The 18,574-nt window shown below is 46.1% G+C and overlaps 1 protein-coding gene across 1 annotated transcript; it reads right to left on the reverse strand.

Moving 5' to 3' along the window:
* Window positions 1-93: 93 nt before the first annotated feature.
* MAPK3 (mitogen-activated protein kinase 3) lies at window positions 94-6,671 on the reverse strand. Its single transcript, XM_032460522.1, has 9 exons — window positions 6,463-6,671; window positions 5,243-5,425; window positions 3,236-3,425; window positions 2,930-3,046; window positions 2,520-2,634; window positions 2,080-2,211; window positions 1,799-1,908; window positions 1,550-1,704; window positions 94-710 (listed from the first exon to the last, which is right to left on the reverse strand). Exons 1-8 carry the CDS (start codon window positions 6,630-6,632, stop codon window positions 1,582-1,584), a joined length of 1,140 nt encoding a protein of 379 aa, XP_032316413.1. The 5' UTR covers window positions 6,633-6,671; the 3' UTR covers window positions 94-710; window positions 1,550-1,581.
* Window positions 6,672-18,574: the final 11,903 nt, after the last annotated feature.

The raw sequence follows: 18,574 nt of genomic DNA on the forward strand, positions 1-18,574 counted from the left end.
CACAGGTAGGAAGCGGCTGGGCTGGAGAGTCAGTCCTCAAAGCAGCAAGGGTTAGGGTCAGGGCATCGGCGAATACAGACAGAGCCAGGGCCATCCATATACACATCTCTATATTTATATATTAGATACAGGCACAAGGGGTGGAAGGGGCACTGGGCTCTGCAGGTGCCCCACCTCCACTTCTGTTCACCCACACACAGAAGCAGCGGGACGTTAGATGTGGCAGCTTTGTTGGGGGAGGGAGTTTAGGCCTGGGCCCTGCTCCTCAGGGATACTAGCCCTTGAGCCTTAGGAATGTTCCTTCAGGGAAAATGGGGTGGGGTTTTAATGAAGTGAGTGAGGCAGGGCTGGCCCTGAGTCCCTACTCAGTGTCCTCCGTGCCTCCCCCTCCTCCACCACCTGACCCCTCAGTAGGTCCCGGAGCAGCCAGAGCCCTTGGATTCCAGAACTACCAGAGACTGGGATAGCCAGGGCAGATGGAGGCAGAGCAGCAGAGGGGAATTTGCTTTGGGGCCACCTGAGCCCCTCAGGTCCTGGGAGGGGTGGGGGAGGGAGAGTGCGTTGGCCTGCCTGAAGCAGAACTCCTGAGCAAAGCGGAGGGAGGTGGCCAGGCCCGCCCTTGGCCCTGACCTGGGCTGTCGGGGGCTGGGCTGGGCACAGTGTCCATTTTCTAACAGTCCGGCAGGGGAGGGGCAGGCAGAAGGCAGGACCTAAACAAAAAGGCAGGCAGGAAAGGAACCATTAGCACACACCCCTCCCCACAAGCAGACCTGCCAGAGCCCCGACCCCAACATCTTTCCTTTCATCTGTACAGCTGAGTGGGATGGGTCTTGGTTTCCTTATCTGTGAATGGGGATAACATTAGTGCCTATTTCAAGATACTGCCATAAATGAGTTAATATATGTAAAACTCTTAGAACAATGCCTGGTGCTAGGTAGGAGTTTGCTCTCATTATCAGGACCGTCTCCAGGAAACCAAGATGCAGAAAGGTGAGGTATCTTGCACAATATCACACAGCCCTTACTAAGTGTCAGAGCTGGGCTTTGAACCCAGGGTGTTTGCCTTCTTGCTAATCAGGCTGCAACTGGCCAAAGACAGAAAGGCAACCAGAGGAGGGACGGAGAGCGTGTGGGTGGGGGTAGGCCCAGCAGTGTCCCCCAGAGGTATATGGACTGCTGATCTGGACACCAGGTGTGGAGAAGCCTAGCATGTGGGTCAGACTGGGTGCTGCCAGCTCCTCCCAAAGCAGTTACTGCCCCACTTGCCACTCTGCCCAGACTAGGGAAGCCAACTCCTGGCTCTGTTCCTCAGATGGGCGAGAGGGGCCCTCAGTGACCTCTGAGGGCCTGGAATGGCTACTGGGGCTGGAGTTTGAAGGGCATTGACAGGTAGGGCTGGGGGGACCACAGGTCTGTGGCAGGCTCTGGCCCTTCTGTTGCCACCATTCACGTAGATCATGGACGTGAGCAAGCTTGTGACTACGTGGGGGCATGGTGGGCAGCCTGGTCTTAGGGTGAATCTGTGCGTGGGTTCGGGGGGGATACTCACCAGGCCCCAGGGAGCAGAGGCATCTGTCCAGGTTAGGGGCCCTCCAGCACCCCAGGCTGGAAGCGGGCTGTCTCCTGGAAGATGAGCTCCTTCAGCCGCTCCTTGGGTAGATCATCCAGCTCCATGTCGAAGGTGAAAGGTTCCTCGGCCACTGGCTAGGAGGGGCAGAGAAGTGGGGAGGTTCACAACAGGAATTGAGGGATGCCCACCCATCGACCTACCTGCCAGCCCTGCTGGTGGTGGCCCCACCTCATCTGTTGGGTCGTAGTACTGCTCCAGGTAGGGGTGAGCCAGAGCTTCTTCCACTGTGATCCGTTTGTTGGGGTTAAAGGTCAACATGCGGTCCAGCAGGTCAAGAGCTAGGGAAAGACAGGTGTCAGACGTCAAAGGGAAGGGCCGAGGAGCTCCCAGAAGCACTGCTTTGCTTCTCTGTGCCCAGGGGCCTATCTACTCAGGCAGCTAGCTGCTGGGCTCAGGTACCCTCCTCTGCACCCAGTTTTTATCCCACACCAGCCCCAAGTCTCTCTCACCTTTGGAGTCCGACTTGGGGAAAAGCTTGGTCCAGGCCACCTTGGTCTTGGTGGGCAGAGACTGTAGGTAGTTTCGGGCCTTCATGTTGATGATACAATTCAGGTCCTCCTGGGATGGGGAGCCCAGGATACCTGTGTGTAAGGCAGGTGACTTGGTGAGCAATCTCTCCCTTCTGGGAATAGAAGGAGCCAAGAACCAATAGAAGGAGCCAAAAGGGGTCTGGATTTGGGCAGCCCTAGGTTCAAATTCTGGCTCTAATACTTCCTAAGTGTTGGGTGTATGTAGCTTTGCTTTTCCCATCTATTGAATGGGGACAGTATCTACACCTCGGTGAAATACTCTGAATCTCCGTAGGGGCTCCATGCATGATGGAAACCTAAAGAAATCTCACCTCCAATAAGGGCATCTCCCTCCCACTGAGCTAGTCAGCCCCCCTCACCCAGAATGTGGTTCAGCTGGTCCAGGTAGTGCTTGCCAGGGAAGATGGGCCGGTTGGAGAGCATCTCAGCCAGAATGCAGCCCACAGACCAGATATCGATGGACTTGGTGTAGCCCTGGGGAGGAAGAGAAAGTGGTGGGCTCCTGGGCCAGCCTCAACAGGGCTCTGTTGTTTGGGCCAAGCCACCCCCCGACCCCCAACCAAGGTTCAACACCAGTCAGAGAGGCAAAGGGCAGAAGCCCAGCAGAAGTAATTCTCAGTTTCTTTCTAGAGCCCGAGGACCAGAACTATGTGACAAGGCCCATGGGGTAGACTTCCTGCATCATAGGGGTCATTTCCTGGCTCAGAGGTGGCTCCAGGGCTTTCTGGGACCCAACCCCTTCTCTTGAGGGGTGGATGGCCCCCCCTACCTTGGAGTTAAGCATGATCTCTGGGGCCCGGTACCAGCGTGTGGCCACGTATTCCGTCAGGAAGCCAGTGTGGTCGTGCTCAGGATCAGCGATCCGGGCAAGGCCAAAATCACAGATCTGGAATGCAACCCAGGCTGCTAAACTTGGGGCATGAGGCCTCCAGGGCCCAAGCATTCATACAGTCATGACTCTCCCTGTGCTGTTCCCTTCGCTTGTGATACTCTCCTACCCATGGGGGCTACTGGTCACTTGGAAGCCAGAGACCCCAGGGGGTTGGGGAGGGAGACAGGCACTCAACCCTCTGACCTTAAGGTCGCAGGTGGTGTTGATGAGCAGGTTGGAGGGCTTTAAGTCCCGGTGGAGCACGTTGGCTGAATGGATATACTTGAGGCCTCGCAGGATCTGGTAGAGGAAGTAGCAGACGTGGTCATTGCTCAGCTGCTGGCTTTTGAGCAACTTGTACAGGTCTGTCTCCATCAGGTCCTGCACAATGTAGCTGAGGTTGGTACCAGAGACCCCCGGGTGGGGGTAGCAGGAGGCACTTGGTTAAGAAGAACAGATTCTGGTTACTTCACATCCCTCCAGCCAATGCCTCTGGGGACTCAACAGACCTGCCAACCTGCCAACCCATATCATGAGCTGGGCAAAGCCCATACTTAGTGGTTGGGTTCAAGGCCTCTGCCGTATCTCAGCTGGTAACTCTGAATAAAGCATTTTGGTTCTGTGACCTCAGTTTCCCTACTGGAAAAATGGGGCTAATAAGTGGTGGAAGGCAGGAGAAGGTTACAGTTAAGAGTGCTGGCTCTGGAGTTCACCCACCAGTGTCTGAGTCACTACTCCACCACTCATTGGCTTTATGCCCTCAACCTGTCTGCCCCTCTATTTCCTCATCTGCAAAGTAGGGCAAAAAAAATTGTTCTTTAGAGAGTGGTTGTGAAGATTAGCTGAGATGACCCATGTAGAGCTGCCAGCCCAATGCCTGGCATGTTGTAAGTACTCAGCAAACATGAACTAGTATTGCTGTTATAAAAGCTGGAGCCACACAGCAGTTGAGAAGGTTAAATGAGATAATGTATGAACACCATCTGGCATGTAATAAATGTTTGCTCAAAAATAAATGCTTGCCTTATGGGAATGGTTTGTGCAAGACAAATGAGGAGAAACTCCCAACCGCATTCTCCTACTCAGAGTGCTTGGCCATATATTCAAAGACAGAGGAGTAAATGTCCTTTTGTATTTTAAGATAAAAAAAGGACTAAATACAAACAAACAAATCAATGTCATGTGGCTTGTCTCTGGAAGAATAAATTAGGGCTGTCTTTCAGAATCAGCCTCTAAAGGGTCTTCTGAGAACATCTGGATCAACCCTGCTGTTTTATAGATGAGGAGACCCAGCAAGACGCAGTGACTTGGTTAAGGTCACATGGCAAGCTAGGGGTGAGTGTGGAGATTTCCTGCCCACAGTTTGTGGTGGGGGCTGCAGACACTGCAATACAAATTCCCACTCTTGGGTGGAGGGCTGGGACTGGTTGAGGGTGGGTGGGGTAGGGGAGAGGTGATGGGTGTTAAAAGCTGCTAACAGCCAGGCAGGAAGTGGACAACAAACTAGGAAAGAGAGATGGGAGGAGAGCAACAGAGGCAAGGCTGTCCCTCCTGGGCGAGGTGCAGGTCCAGTGACTGGGGTGGGGCTCTGAGTGTGAAGTCTCAAAGAAGGACAGGTTCTCATGGGGGAGGGGAGGAGGCAGCAACAGAAGCACTTGATTTGAGGCTTTCTGAGCCTCAGTTCCCTCATCTTTGAAATGGAGCTGATGAGGCCCATCTCATAGGGCAGCTGGAAGTCAGAATAAGAAGTGTCAAAGCACTTGGCATGCACTGCACCAGCCTCATAGCAGGCCCTCAAAAAAGAGCAGTTTTCTTCCTTCCTGCCTTCCTTCCAGTCTGAGGACCCAGAGAAGAAAGAATCATCATCTGTTAAACAAAAGAACTGACCGTGGGCAGAGGCTGATTCACGTCACAGAATTTCAGATGTCAGAAGACAAAGCTCCCATAGAGCCCATCTTGCCCAGCCCCCTACAGAGGCAGAGCTTAGAGAACAGACTTGCCCAAGGCCACACTGCCTGGCTGCAGCAGGCCAGGATTCATAGGGCTCCTCGTCCTCTTATACTCTGTGGCCTCTTTTCTGCAGGAAAGTTTCTTTTAGTGGGTTTGTTTTGGAGGGTGGTAGGAAAGAAGGAAATAGAAAGCAAGCCCACATTCTCCCAGCCCAGCTCTGAGGCTGCTCCTGGCCAGCCATCTGGCCAAGGTGAAGGATACACATCCCTCATGGCTTCCAGGGTGGGTGCCCGCAGAATGTCTCGGATGCCAATGACGTTCTCATGGCGGAAGCGCAGCAAGATCTGGATCTCCCGCAAGGTACGCTGGCAGTAGGTCTGATGCTCAAAGGGGCTGATTTTCTTGATGGCCACTCGAGTCTTGCGCACGTGGTCGTAAGCTGAGCTGAGAGGGCCAGAGAGATGTTGTCGTGTGGCCTTACCAAAGGGGAGTCCAGGCCTAGTGGCCCCACCCAGGCCTTGGCAGGGAGGGGAGGGAGCAGGAGAGGGCTCTGGCCAGTTATAAACAATGCTGGTTCCTTCCTGCTGTGAAGGCCTGGGATCTCCAGGGAGAAAGCTGGGGACCAGCCAGGCAGCCCTTCAATGACTTCACAAACAGAGGAAGAGACTGACTGATCCCTGACTTCCCCTCTCCTCAACCCTTTCCATTCTAGTTGCCCTGACCCCTCATCCTCCCCTTTCCAGGATGGGCCTGCTCAACCCAAGACAGATCGGGGGTGGGGGTGTGTGTGGAGGATGTACAGTGAGTGAGGCAAATACAGTGAGAAGGAGGGAGTCATAGGAGGGACTGACGAGAAGGGATATGGCAGGGGTGGGTGTCAGGGGAAGGTACCTGGGCAGCAGAGCTATTCCCAGATGAACAAAGGCCCAGAGCACCCAGTGGGGCTGGGAGAACTCACAGACCCCTCCTAAAAGTTGGAGGAAGGGACTCTTGGACCCCTCATCGCTCACTGGGTTCCTGGCCCCAGGCCCAAAGCCCTGCCCCACCCTGCCTAGCCCTGAGCTCTGCTCTTCTCTCTCTCACACTCCTTGGCAAGCCCCACTGTGGGGCATCCAAGACATCCTCTCCCCAGTGAAGGGTCCTTCACTCCTTCTTCACTAAGGATATTACCTCCCCAAGAATACTTATTATCTTCTCCTCACCCTCTGTCAATAGGGTCCCTAAAACTCCCCCACATATACTCAGATATCCCTCCCTTCATTACAGAATGGCCAGTTCAAAGCCCCCAAGACCCCCTCTCCTTAGATCCTACGCAGCGCCCCCTCCCCCAGAAAGCACTCAAAGGCCCTCTCCCTGGAACGCTCCCCGGCCTCCTGAAGCTTCTGCTTCTTCAGGATGCTCAAAGTCCCTAAGACCCAGAGGGCTCTAAGCACCCCTGTCTGCGCCCCCCCTCAGGCCCCCTACTCCGGAACGCCCCTCACCTGACCATGCCGTACGCGCCCTCGCCGATGTACTGCAGCTGCGTGTAGCGCGGGCCCACGTCGAACGGCTGACCCTTCACTATCTCCACTTCCCCCGGGACCCCCGGGCCGACCCCATCAGCTCCCTGGGGCTCCCCGCCCCCGCCCCCCTGAGCCGTCGCCGCCGCCATCTCCACTCCTCCCCTCCCGCCCGCCCGCCTCCCCCCGGCAGCCCCGCCCGAGGCCCCGCCCCTTCCCGCCCGCCCTGTCACCCGGAGCCGCGCGCGCCAGGCCCCACCCCCGCCCGCCCCCGAGCCCGTCACGTGACACACCCCCTCAGCGCGTCCAGCTTTCCCGCGGTGGGTGCATTGGTCCCTGGTACGTGTCCGCTCCGTCAGCTTCAGTCAACCTAGAAGCTCCCCAGGGCCGTCTTGAGACGGTCCAGACCCTCCAGGTTCCATGCAGAACAGCCTATAGGGCCGCCTGGTGACCTCACTCAGAACCACGCGGCAAATGAGTCCTGGAGCGGGGACCAGAACCCAGCTGCCTCTGCTAGTCCCAGTGCAGCCTGAGGAGTGGCCTGGGGCTGGATGGAACCTTAAGAGAACCCTTACCAGCCCTCTGGAGTTTGGCCTCCCTGAGCCAGGCTCGGCCCAATGCTAAATGATCCCATGCGTATTTCACGGTAGCCGTGGGAGATGGCTTCCTAACGGATGTGGCCTACCTTTCACAGATGAGGAAACTGAAACCTGAGCGTGGGCAGGTGACTTGGAGTCACTGAGACGACTTGAGAGCTTGCGAACCCAGGCATCCAGACTCCCAGCCTAATGACTTTCAGATAGAAGCCTGCAGGAGTGGGCTAGGGACCTGGCAACCTGGCAGTGCCTGTATCCAGAGGCCGGATAATCCTTGCCTACCTTTACATGGAGAGTAGGGGAGAGGCCTGAAAGCTGCATGGGAAGTTGACAGCGTTTGGTTAAAATACAGTCAGGTTTTTATCAAAAACAGCAAGATAGGTAACATTTTTGTAGTCATTGGATTTGGTAAAATTGAAATCCTGTCAAGATCATTATCTTTTGATTCTGTACTAGACTGTATAGTTTATACAACATCTTGTCCACTTCAGTTTCTTCATTAGGACAGCCCCACAATATAGGTGTCATCTGCTTTTCTTAGCAGCAGGGGCCATGTCTATCTTGTTCATTGCTGTGTCCCCTACCCCAGACACTCAAAATTTTTGAATGGATGAATCAAATTTTACAGAATGGAAAATCTGAGAGTTGGAGAGCTGAGACTCAACATGGCATCTTCTGACACAGAGGCAGAAACTCTCTTTAATTCCATTCTGTCTCCCAGAATCATAGACTGTTATAAACTGAAGAAGAGGCCCTCAGAGACCATCCAGTCCATCTCCCTCACTTCACAGTAAAGATGTGAGCTGGAAGCTTCACAAAAACACATCTCCTCAGCTTCAGTAAGTACTCACATTGTTTTTGTCTCCCTTAGAAGCTGAGAGTAAGTCCTTATATGCATTAAAGATCAAGAGACAAAATGGAACAGTCATTATGATTCTGAAATTGCTCATAATTAGATCTATGGCCAGGCACTCTAATTCAGATTAATGAGACCAACTTGCTGGTTCCCAATAGCCCACAAGTCAGTGAAGGTTCAAGAGGTGCTAATTAGATCAGTTTTTTTTTAATTCATTTGATAAACTATTAAATGGCACTGTGTGCAAAGCTCTGAGTTAGGCACTGTGTCTAATAAAAGATGACTATATAGTGTGAATTGATGGTTAAGAGTAAGAGCTCTCTGGAGTCAGATTGCACGAGTTAGAATCCCATTTCTGCCACTTACTGTGTTATTCTGGGCAGATTACCCACTGGCCTCTCTACTTAGGGAGTTTCTAATCTATTGAAGAGAAAAGATGCACGTACAGAAATCATTCAATACAGATAGTTGGGTGTAATATGTGGTGTGTAAGCTCAAGGGTGGGTGAGATCACTCTAGAGAAGTGAGCAGGGAGTAATGGAAGAGGTGACATTTGCATCACCAAAAAAGAAGTGGAGTTTCAGAAGGTCAAGATAGGGGAAAGGGATCAAGAAGACACAGCATGAACCACAGCAAAGAGGCAGGAGCATGATTTGTCCAGTGTGGCTGCAGTATAAAGGGTCAGGGGAGTTCAGGCTGGAAAGATAGGTTGGGGCCAGATTGAGAAAGGCCTCTGATTACTGCAAGGAGTTTGGATATTACTCAGCAGTAAAAGACTTTGAGGGACTTTTGCCAAATCATTTTGCAACTGTGGGAGAATATAGTGACTCAGAGAAAACACCATGGAGTTCAGCGTGGAGCCAGGTTTCCTGAGTGGGAGTGAGTTTCCTGGCATGGGAAGGGCTGGTGTATTGGGAGGGCTGCCTGCCACCTCAGCGGCGTGAGTCTCATTTGAAGTCATGTGAATGTGACTGAGAGTCCCCTCTAGTGGTTGAGGTTGGTACTTCCCTGGAGATGGGATTGGGATTTCGTAGTCTATTTCATAGATTCATATTCAACTAATAGAGACTGAACATCTATTCAGTGCCAGGCTTTTATGTACTTTATCTCCTTTCATCCTCGCAGCAGCTGTATGAACTAGATACTATGAACATTTAACAGAAAAAAAAGCAGAAGCTCACTGAACTACGGAGTTGGAAGGAACTTTAGAATCATTTCCTCCATTAGGTAGTTCATTACCTCCAGCTCACTGCATCGTTACAATGTTTCTGACAGCTGCTATTTGGTTTAGCTCTAGCCTCTGGATCTACCCAGACTGTTTTTTTTTTGTATATATATATTTTTAATTGAAGTATGGTCAGTTTACAATGTGTCAATTTCTGGTGTACAGCACAATGCTTCAGTCATACATGAACATATATATATTCGTTTTCATATTCTTTTTCACCATAAGTTACTACAAGATATTGAATATAGTTCCCTGTGCTATACAATATAAACTTGTTGTTTATCTATTTTATATATATTAGTTAGTGTCTGCAAATCTCGAGCTCCCAATTTATCCCTTCCCACTCCCTTCCCCCCGATAACCATAAGTTTGTTTTCTATGTCTGTGAGTCTGTTTCTGTTTTGTAAATAAATTTATTTATCATTTTTTTAGATTCCACATACGACTGATATCATATGGTATTTTTCTTTCTCTTTCTGGCTTATTTCACTTAGAATGAGCCTCTAGGTCCATCCATGTTGCTGCAAATGACATTATTTTAATTTTTTATGGCTGAGTAGTATTCCATTGTATAAATATACCACAGCTTCTTTATCCAGTCATCTGTACGCAGGCTAAGACCAGTTCTTATCTGTTTGTGATGTCAAGGTCACAAGACAGACCAATGGGTAATTGCCTAAGGTAACACAAGCGAGTAACATCTGAAGAGCACAAATGAACAATCCCATTTCAACTAACTCAGCTAGCCTGCACAAACCAAAAAGGCAGCAAAAGTGCAGGAACAGGAGTCAGTACACAATGAATACTTTATTTAGATTTAAGTACTGATCCCTTTTTTTAAATCCAAAAAACCTCATTATAATTTTCCTGTGATATGTCCTCATATATTACAGATTAGCTGGGTCCAGACCTCTCTCCCCTGGTATAAGCATTCTTCAGCTGATGCCTTCATGCCTTCTCTGTAATCATTTTTATTTTTATTGAAGTGTAGTTAATTTACAATGTTGTGTTAGTTTCTGGTGTACAGCGTAGTGATTCAGTCATACATATACATATATACACATATTCCTTTTCATGTTCTTTTTCATTATAGGTTATTACAAGGTACTGAATATATTTCTATATTTCCCTGTCCTGTACCATAGGACCTTGTTGTTTATCTATTTCTTCTCTGGAAAAAGTTGATGTCACAGGTATATGATATGACTAAGGGAGAGACATGGAGAAAGAAGGCTGGTGAGGACAGCCCGGACAAAGAGCCCAGTGTGGGCAGGCAGAGCTCTGCCAACTCCTTGTCGTTTTATTACCATAGTATTTCCCAAAACCATACCCTCTACCATTAATCAAACCCTAATTTCATATTTTTATTCTTTTACTTTTTAACTTTTTAAAAACCTTCGGAACTTACCAAAAGGTTGCAAACATAGTCAAAGAACTTCTGTATACCCTTCATCAGCACTCCCTAAACGTTAACGTTTTAAATAAATGCATACAATGATTAAGATCAAGACATTAACATTAATAATCTTGCCAACTATCCTACTAATGTCTATTTTCTGGTTGAGGATCCTACCCAGTATCACATGTTGCATTTAGTTGTTAGGACTCTTTAATTTCCTTTAATCTGGAACAGTTCCTTAATCTTTTTTTTTTTTTTTTTTTTTTTGATCTTTCTCGATTTTGACACTTTTAAAGATTACAGGCCAGTCTGGGTATGTCTGATGTTTCCCTGTGATTCCTCATTTCACTTTGCCTCTACTATTGTATGCTGCTATTACTATCATACTAACTAATCTCCTCTCCTTCAGTCCTCTTCCTCCTCGGATATGCCTAAAACACAGCCTGATGAGGTTTGTATGAAGCAGGAATCTTTCAATAACAGATGGTTAAAGACCCAGCTCAAATCCACTAAACAAGAAACAAAATTTATGGGTTTACTTACTGAAAAGTTTAGAGGTAGATGTTATGGCACACTTGGCTCCAGGAACTGAAACAAGGGGTCCCACCTCTGAGCTCTGCTTCTTTCTGAATTGTTTCCATTCTCTAGTGGTTCCTTTCTTGGTGGCAAGAAGGCTGCCAGCAGTTCCAGATTCATATCTGAGGGCTTTTTTCCCAGTAATTCCAGTGGGGGAAAAGCTCATCTCTGTCTTTCTGTCTCATTCTCCTTGTAACGAAACTGCCAGATGTGACACCCATTGGTTATTGGTTCTGTTTGGAGCCTGTGCAGATCCCTGCCAATCAATGAGGAATTGGGGGTTTAGTTATCTCTGTTTGCATGATGACAAGGACTGGGCTGGGGGAGGGATGATTTTCCAAAGGAAAATTGGCATGCTGTCCCCAGAAAGTGCTGGACAGGCAAAACAGCAGTGTCCATTACAATGTTTCTGTTCAGAAATTCTTAATTCCTCCCTTTAACTGCCAAATGAAGTCCAAATTCCTTACCAACATCCAAGGCCCTACTTACTTTGAGCCAAATCTTATCTTTTCAGGCTCATTTCATAGATGAACCTTTTCCTCTAGGCAAGCTGAATTTCTCGATGGCTTGCATATGGTACACATTCCTGCTTCTGCACCTTTGCTCATGCAACTTCTGTTATTTGTGATGCCCGTTAAGTGGGTTTTTCAATAAAAGAAATCCTTTTCATTTCCAGGCTCAAATGCCACCCCTTTACGAAGTGTTTCCTGGTATCCTCCAGCTCCACGTGCTACATCCGTGGCCCTTATGTTTTAGAGCAAATGTCAAATTTGTATTATACTTACTTATGTGCTCATCTTGCCCTCCCTACTAGACTGTAAAATTTCTTGAAGGCTGTAATGCTGGTATCTTTATTTTAAACCCTCTCCAGTGTTTTGCACTCAATAAATTATTTGTTGAATGAGGGAATTGAGTATTTATGGAATGGTCTCCACACCCTTCATCAGCTGGGATGTGTTTTTCCTGATGAGCTCAGGGTTGACTGTGTTCCTGTTAAAATGCAGTACCCAAAATAGAATGCCATTTTCTACATGTAGTCTGACCAGTGGGAGTAGAGTAGGAGTATTGCCTCCCTTGTATTGGCCCAATATTTTATTCACTTCCACGCAGAGCCTTTCCCTGAACGCCTGATCTAAAATACATGCTGTTCATCTGCCTCCCTCCTAGCGTTCTTTTCTTTCATGGGACTTGTCACAGTTTGTCATTACAGGTTCATTTGTGAGGTGATAGAATGCGGTGATTAGAAGTGTGGGGGCTGCAGATTTCTTTCTCTTTCTGCTTCTGTGAATCCACGTTCCAGAACTGTAGAGGGATGAGGTATATTCCTATTGATTGTAGAAGCCTGGCTTATATTATTTCAACATAAGTTTATTGAGTACCTTGGTGCCAGGTAGGCAATGGCTCAACTGGAGGGGAAAACTGAATGCCTCCCAAGTGCTAGATTTCTGCGGGCATGTGATCTAATTTGATTTTCATGCTAGCCTTGTGAAACTGATGTCATCCTCTTTTCACACGTGGGGAACCTGGTGTGGAAAGCTTGGGTGACTCGCTGGAGACCACACACATAAGTGTCAGGCCTGGGACTCACACATAATATTATTAATATAGTTGGATTTTTATCTGCCATGTTAACTTCTGTTTTCATATGTGTCTCATGTCTTTTTTCTCTCTTCTTCCTTTACTGCCTCTTTTGCAATAAGTAAATATCTTCTTGCAATACTTTATTTTAATTATTTTAAACTGTATTTTTTAAAGTTATTTTCTTAATGGTTGCTCTACGGCTTACCATGTACATATTAACTTACCAGAATCGACTTCAAATCTATACTAACTCAATTCCATTGACATATAGAATGTACTATTTTAGTTAAGTCTATTTTTCCTCAGCATGAAAATTTTGGTGTTGCTCCTTGAGGTCATATAGCCTTGGATCCTGCCTTCCTGTTTCAACTCTTGTCACCTTGGGAGGGCAGGGGATGTAGCAGGCACTCTGTGACCATCTCTTTCCCTGATTTCTCTGTTAAGCTGTCTGTTTCATTTGATATTACACACTGCCTTTTAGGCTCCACTAATTGCTGGCTGATTGCTCTATTGTTCCTGACAATGCCCTGCATTGCTCAGCAGTCTGATCCAGTTAAATTTGGGCAGGGGTTGGCTTTAAGGATGGTCTTTGAGGTTTGCTCTAACCTCAGGAGGACTCTTAGCTGTCCCTTCCCCTGATTCTCTCTGATGAATTAAATGGCTTATGGTTTAGCTTTGTGGTTCTTAATTAAGAAGAGCTGTTTTGTTTGTTTTGAGAGCTCCCTTAGGCTTGAACTTTCCTATACTAAGTTTCAAATATAGTCATTTCCTTTGGAGAGAGCCTTGAATCTCTTTTCTATGGACTGTCTCTCCCTGGGCAAAGTCTCCCAGCTACTGCTCTGGGTACTGGCTAGAGCAGTAGCCTCTGATCTTCTTGGTTTGTTTCTCCCAGCATAGGATCTCTGCTCTATAAGCAAGCTTGGGTGAGGGCAGCTGGGGCTCCAGTATTCTTGGACCATCACACCAGGAACAGAGCCTTCATCCTATGAGTAGGGGCTGCATGGGGCAAGGGAACCCCCTAATTCTTTGCCACACTCAACAGAAATTTAGCCTCTTCAGCTTGGAGTTGGAGGGGATGAAAAATACTGGCAGCCTGCCCTTCCCGCTGAGATATGGTAAGTCTTGATTGGCAGCTGAGGGGAGAGGGAGCCCGTCTTCTTGGCCACACCTACCCAGAGTGCAGTTTCCTTCATGACCTGGCAGAAGGGAGGGAGGAAGGGAGTTGGTTTGACTCCTAGTCTTATGAAGTTTTAGTAGATTTTTCTTTAAATGTTTCTTCATTGGCTATATGCCATTAGGAAAATTCCCATCAACTTTAAGTTAAAAAAAATTATTTTCATCAATTTTGCTTGTTATTCTAGGGAGTGCGTATGGAGAGCTCTTCACGCTGTCATCTCAGAGCTTTGATCTCCCCTAGCTTTTCCTTTTAAGCTTTTTGGTTAGTCTGTTTTTACCCTAACAGATACCTACTACCTCAGGCAGCTGCAAAGTTAAAATCCATGCCTGTAAATGTTTCCAACAAATGACCCCTGGGAAGGGAGTTTTTTATGCTGGGCAAGCTCCAAGTGAAGTCAAACACAGTCAGCCTTGTAAGTTGGGTCTTCCAAGGAACCATAGGACAGTGCCAATAATGATAATTCTTTGGGAATAAGACTTGGAAAGAGCTTCAGCTCCATTCGATTCCCTGCAGTGCCTGCCAGGCTGCACTGGGAATGTGAGCTATTTTTCAAGGTTGCAACAGAACGGGAGAGTCAGGGACAGGACTTGAGCAAGTTAAAATTTCACAAAGCTCACTGTTCTTACCAAGATTTAGCTGTATTTCTTGAATAAGCATTCCTCAAATTGCTGCAAGCCTTTGGTTGTTTTACAGTTTTGAAAAAGTTGATTCTGACCCTTATTGCTGGGGTTTTTTATTGCTTTTATGTTGGAATGAATTTTCATATGTCCTTTCTCTGCTGTTTTTGCTGACATCACCAAAATCAACATTTAATTAATGTGAATGTTCAAACTACCATACACCCACCAAATTCCTGTACTTGTGCCCAGGTTTCTTTATATAATTTGCAAAGATGTCCTGAAAAAAATGTGTTTCTTTTTTGAAAGTAAGGCAGAAAGCAAGTAAAGTCCTAAGGGTTCCCCGGTCTCATGATGTGGTAACCCTATGGTAACCCTGAAAAAGGGAAATGAGGCTTATTTAGCATGAGTAGTTCTCATTGCTCCCACTACTTGCAGCTCACAGATTATCTGCAGAATATAGAATCTAGAACCTCTAATACCAAAGTCATTGCTGAATAGTTTTATAAGTCACTTTTTAAAACATTTCAGAAGTCGCAATGGTGTTTGCCTATCTCCAGTACTTATCCTATTTTCTAAAATTTCTCAGAGTTTGTCTACACCGGCTCTCAAACCATATCTCTAGTTTCTTTCAGCATCCTGGGGATGGACTGCATGCAAATCTGGGGTCTTGAATATTTCAATTGAGTTAGTATTCTCATCATTCTTCACTTCTGGGTCTTAAGTTTCCTCCAAACTACAACCTTAAATCATTTTTAAATCTTGAGCATGATTTTCTTTATAGAAGACAAACCGAATGAAAATTGAGAGGTTCTGCTTTCTCTTGGTTATCTGTTAATATTACACCATCTACTCTAAGCAATGGGCCCATTTCTTCCTGTTTCTTCTTCTTGCTCCAAATATAGCGATAAAAGCCCTTTTTGTTGTCTGTAGCATGTGTCACAATCTCAGGCATCCTAGCACTATTCTTACAGGTTTTATAGCAGTCTTCCATGTTTATCCCTGAAGAGGGTAGCTCTTCCATCTTCTATCATAGAATTTCCTGTGCAGTCACTTTAGTTCTTTTAAATGCTCCTCTCATTACATTGTTGTTAGAAACTAAAAGGGATGGAGGAGTGACTGTTCTTTTTTTTTCCTTTGTTTTTGGTTGGATATTCCTGAATTAATAATTAAAATTATACATACTAGTTTAGTATTGGAACATAAATAGAAAAATATTTAATACATGCAATGAGATAATTGTTCATCGATTTAACACCCAATGATTAATTTTTGCATCAATTTAGCATCTAGTGGTTAATTTAGCATTGTAATGGTCAGGGGCATTGTCTCGTTCATGCTGAATACATTAATACATAATTACATTCTGCTATTTCCCTTAGCTTTTGTTTCTTTTGTCTATTACTGTGTAACAAACCATCCTAATAATGAGTGGTATAAAACACGTATTTTAATGCTTACTGATTCTTTGGGTCAGGAATTTGGAAAAGGCATATCAGGAAAAGCTATACTCTGTTCCATGATGTCTAAGTTTCAGCTCAGATGACCTGAACAGCTGAGGGTGGCTCTCATGGCTTTGGTTGGAACAGCTGGGACAAGGGGATCCACTTCCAAGAAGTCTTCTTCACTCATGTGACTGTGACATGGACTAGGGTGGCAGAAGGACAGGCTCAAGCTAAGGGCCTCTGGGTGTCCTTACCAGTATGGTTGTGGCAGGGTCATTGGACTTCTTACCTGGGAGTTCCAGACTCCAGGAAAGAGGGTTCCAGGGAGCAAGGTGAAAACTACATGGCCTTTAACGACCCACTCTTAGAAGTCACCTGGAATCACTGCCTCCACACTGTTTATTGAAGCAGTTATAGCCAGCCCTGATTAAGAGGAGGGGACATAGACCCCCACCTCTTGATGGGAGACATATCGAAGAGTTTATGGCTCAGAAGAACTCTTCAGCCAACCCACAGAATTGTAAGTTCAGTAAAATGGATATTGCTTTAAGCCATTAAAGAAAAAGAATTTATGGCCATGTTTTAAAACTGCTTCAGCTTTATAAATAATTATTTATAAAGGTGAAGTATATGTCCCTGGCTTTAAAGTTGCCAAACCAGTGACTGGAAATATTTATTTTCAACCAGTTTCTTCTTTTGATCCATTAAAACATCTTTGCATAAAAAGTAAATATATGCTGCTTATAAAAATGCAGACATATAGAAAGTGGAAAAAATTCTCTTCCATCTCAGTAAGATTTGTTTGTTTTTTTTATTTTCTGAAGTTACATATGCACATGTTTAGGAATTCTGTGAGGCTTATTGTGAGAAATGGGTTCCCTGTCATTCATTTCCTTTTCCCCAGCAGCACTACATTCAACCCCCTTAGCTGGTTCTTTTGTATTCTCCGTATATCTAAATAGCATGCTCATATAGCTACTTTTTGATTTTTTTGGTTTTAGGTGTTATCTATTATCATTTTGGAATTTGAAGCTTTAATTCTTTTGTCCTTCATACACTTCCTGCCTTCATTTCCCCCGTGTTACCCTATCACACACAATTTTGGAGTTTATATCACTGTAATGATGTAAATGCTATCCACAACTGAACCATGTAGTCACTATGACTTCTTTTCCTGCACTTTTTGCTCTCCTCTCTTCCCAACTGAGTTAATAATTGTGTCCTGGTTTTGTTGTTGTTGTTGTTGTTGTTGTTGTTAGCTCCGTATATGTAACAATAGTTCAATCCTAAACCCTGACTTGAGGTGTAAAAAATCTCGTTACATTCAAACATAGTGGATTTTCTACTGATTTTGTTTTATTAAAGACCCGTCTCTGTAGCCTTCTGACCTGCTTCCATCTGCAGTGGTTGGTTCTCCATGTCTCCCTTGAGTTGGATTCCTAGTTTCCTGGATTTCATGTCTTTCTCTTTTTTACTTTATCCCTTGCTTTGGGGGGTACCTTCTCTAGTACCTCGACAAGTAAGGGTGCATTTTTGAGACTTTGTATATCTAAAAATATCTTTATTTTACTTTCATACTCAATAGCTTGGGCAGAGAATTCAAGATTGGAAATTATTTGTCCTCAGTATTTTGAATGCACAATTCTGTCTTCTGGCTTCTATTGTCAGCATTGAGAAATACAGTTCCCTTCTGGTTCAGGATTGTTAGAAAACCTGTGGGGATCTTCCCTGGCCCCAGTGTTCGAAAATTCTTAGTCCAGATCTGTGTCTATCACTGTGTTGGGCCCCATCAATTCATTCCCTAAGTACTTTTTTATCTTTATTGCAGAAATGCGTTATTTTAAAAACGTATTTCCTAGGTCAAGGAATAAAAGATTGACAGCATCCCTAGAAGCCCAATTCCAATCCCAAGCTGGTCCCTCCCCCGGAGCTGTAATGACCATCGTGACGGTTGTGGTGACCATCTTCTTGCTTTTGTTTATAGTTTTTCCTCCCCTATATAAATCTCTAAGGAATCAGTTTAGTTCTGCCTGTTTGGGATTTTATAAGAATGAACCGCACGTAACATAAAACTTACCATCTTAACCATTTCTGAGCGTCCAGTGTGGTGGTGGTAAGTGCACTCACATTATTGGGCACCCCATCTCCAGAACTCTCTTCATCTTCCCAGACTGAAACTCCGTACGCATGAAACAACAGCTCTCCATTCCCCCCAGCCCCTGGCAACTGCCCCTCTACTTTCTGTCTCTGTGAATTTGACTATCCTAGGTACCTCATATGAGTGGAAGCACGTAGTATTTGTCTTTCTGTGACTGAATTATTTCACTCAGCATAATGTCCTCAAGGTTCATCCATGTTGTAGGATGTATCAGAATGTCTTTCCTTTTTCAGGCAGAATTATATTCCATGATTTGTGTGTGTATCACATTTTGTTTATTCATTCATGCATCTGACCTCTGCTTTTATATATTGGATGCTTTCCTCAAATGTCTGGTGAATCTTGGGTGTCTGCTCATAGTTATGTGTGGGACTATTACAAAACTGTTTGAAAGCCCTGCACTAGTGGGCAGGCTCACCCTGTGGCCTTCACTGTTGGCTGACCCACCAGGGAGCTCGTGG

This window comes from Camelus ferus, chromosome 18 (assembly GCF_009834535.1).
Source record: "Camelus ferus isolate YT-003-E chromosome 18, BCGSAC_Cfer_1.0, whole genome shotgun sequence".
NCBI lineage: Eukaryota > Metazoa > Chordata > Mammalia > Artiodactyla > Camelidae > Camelus > Camelus ferus.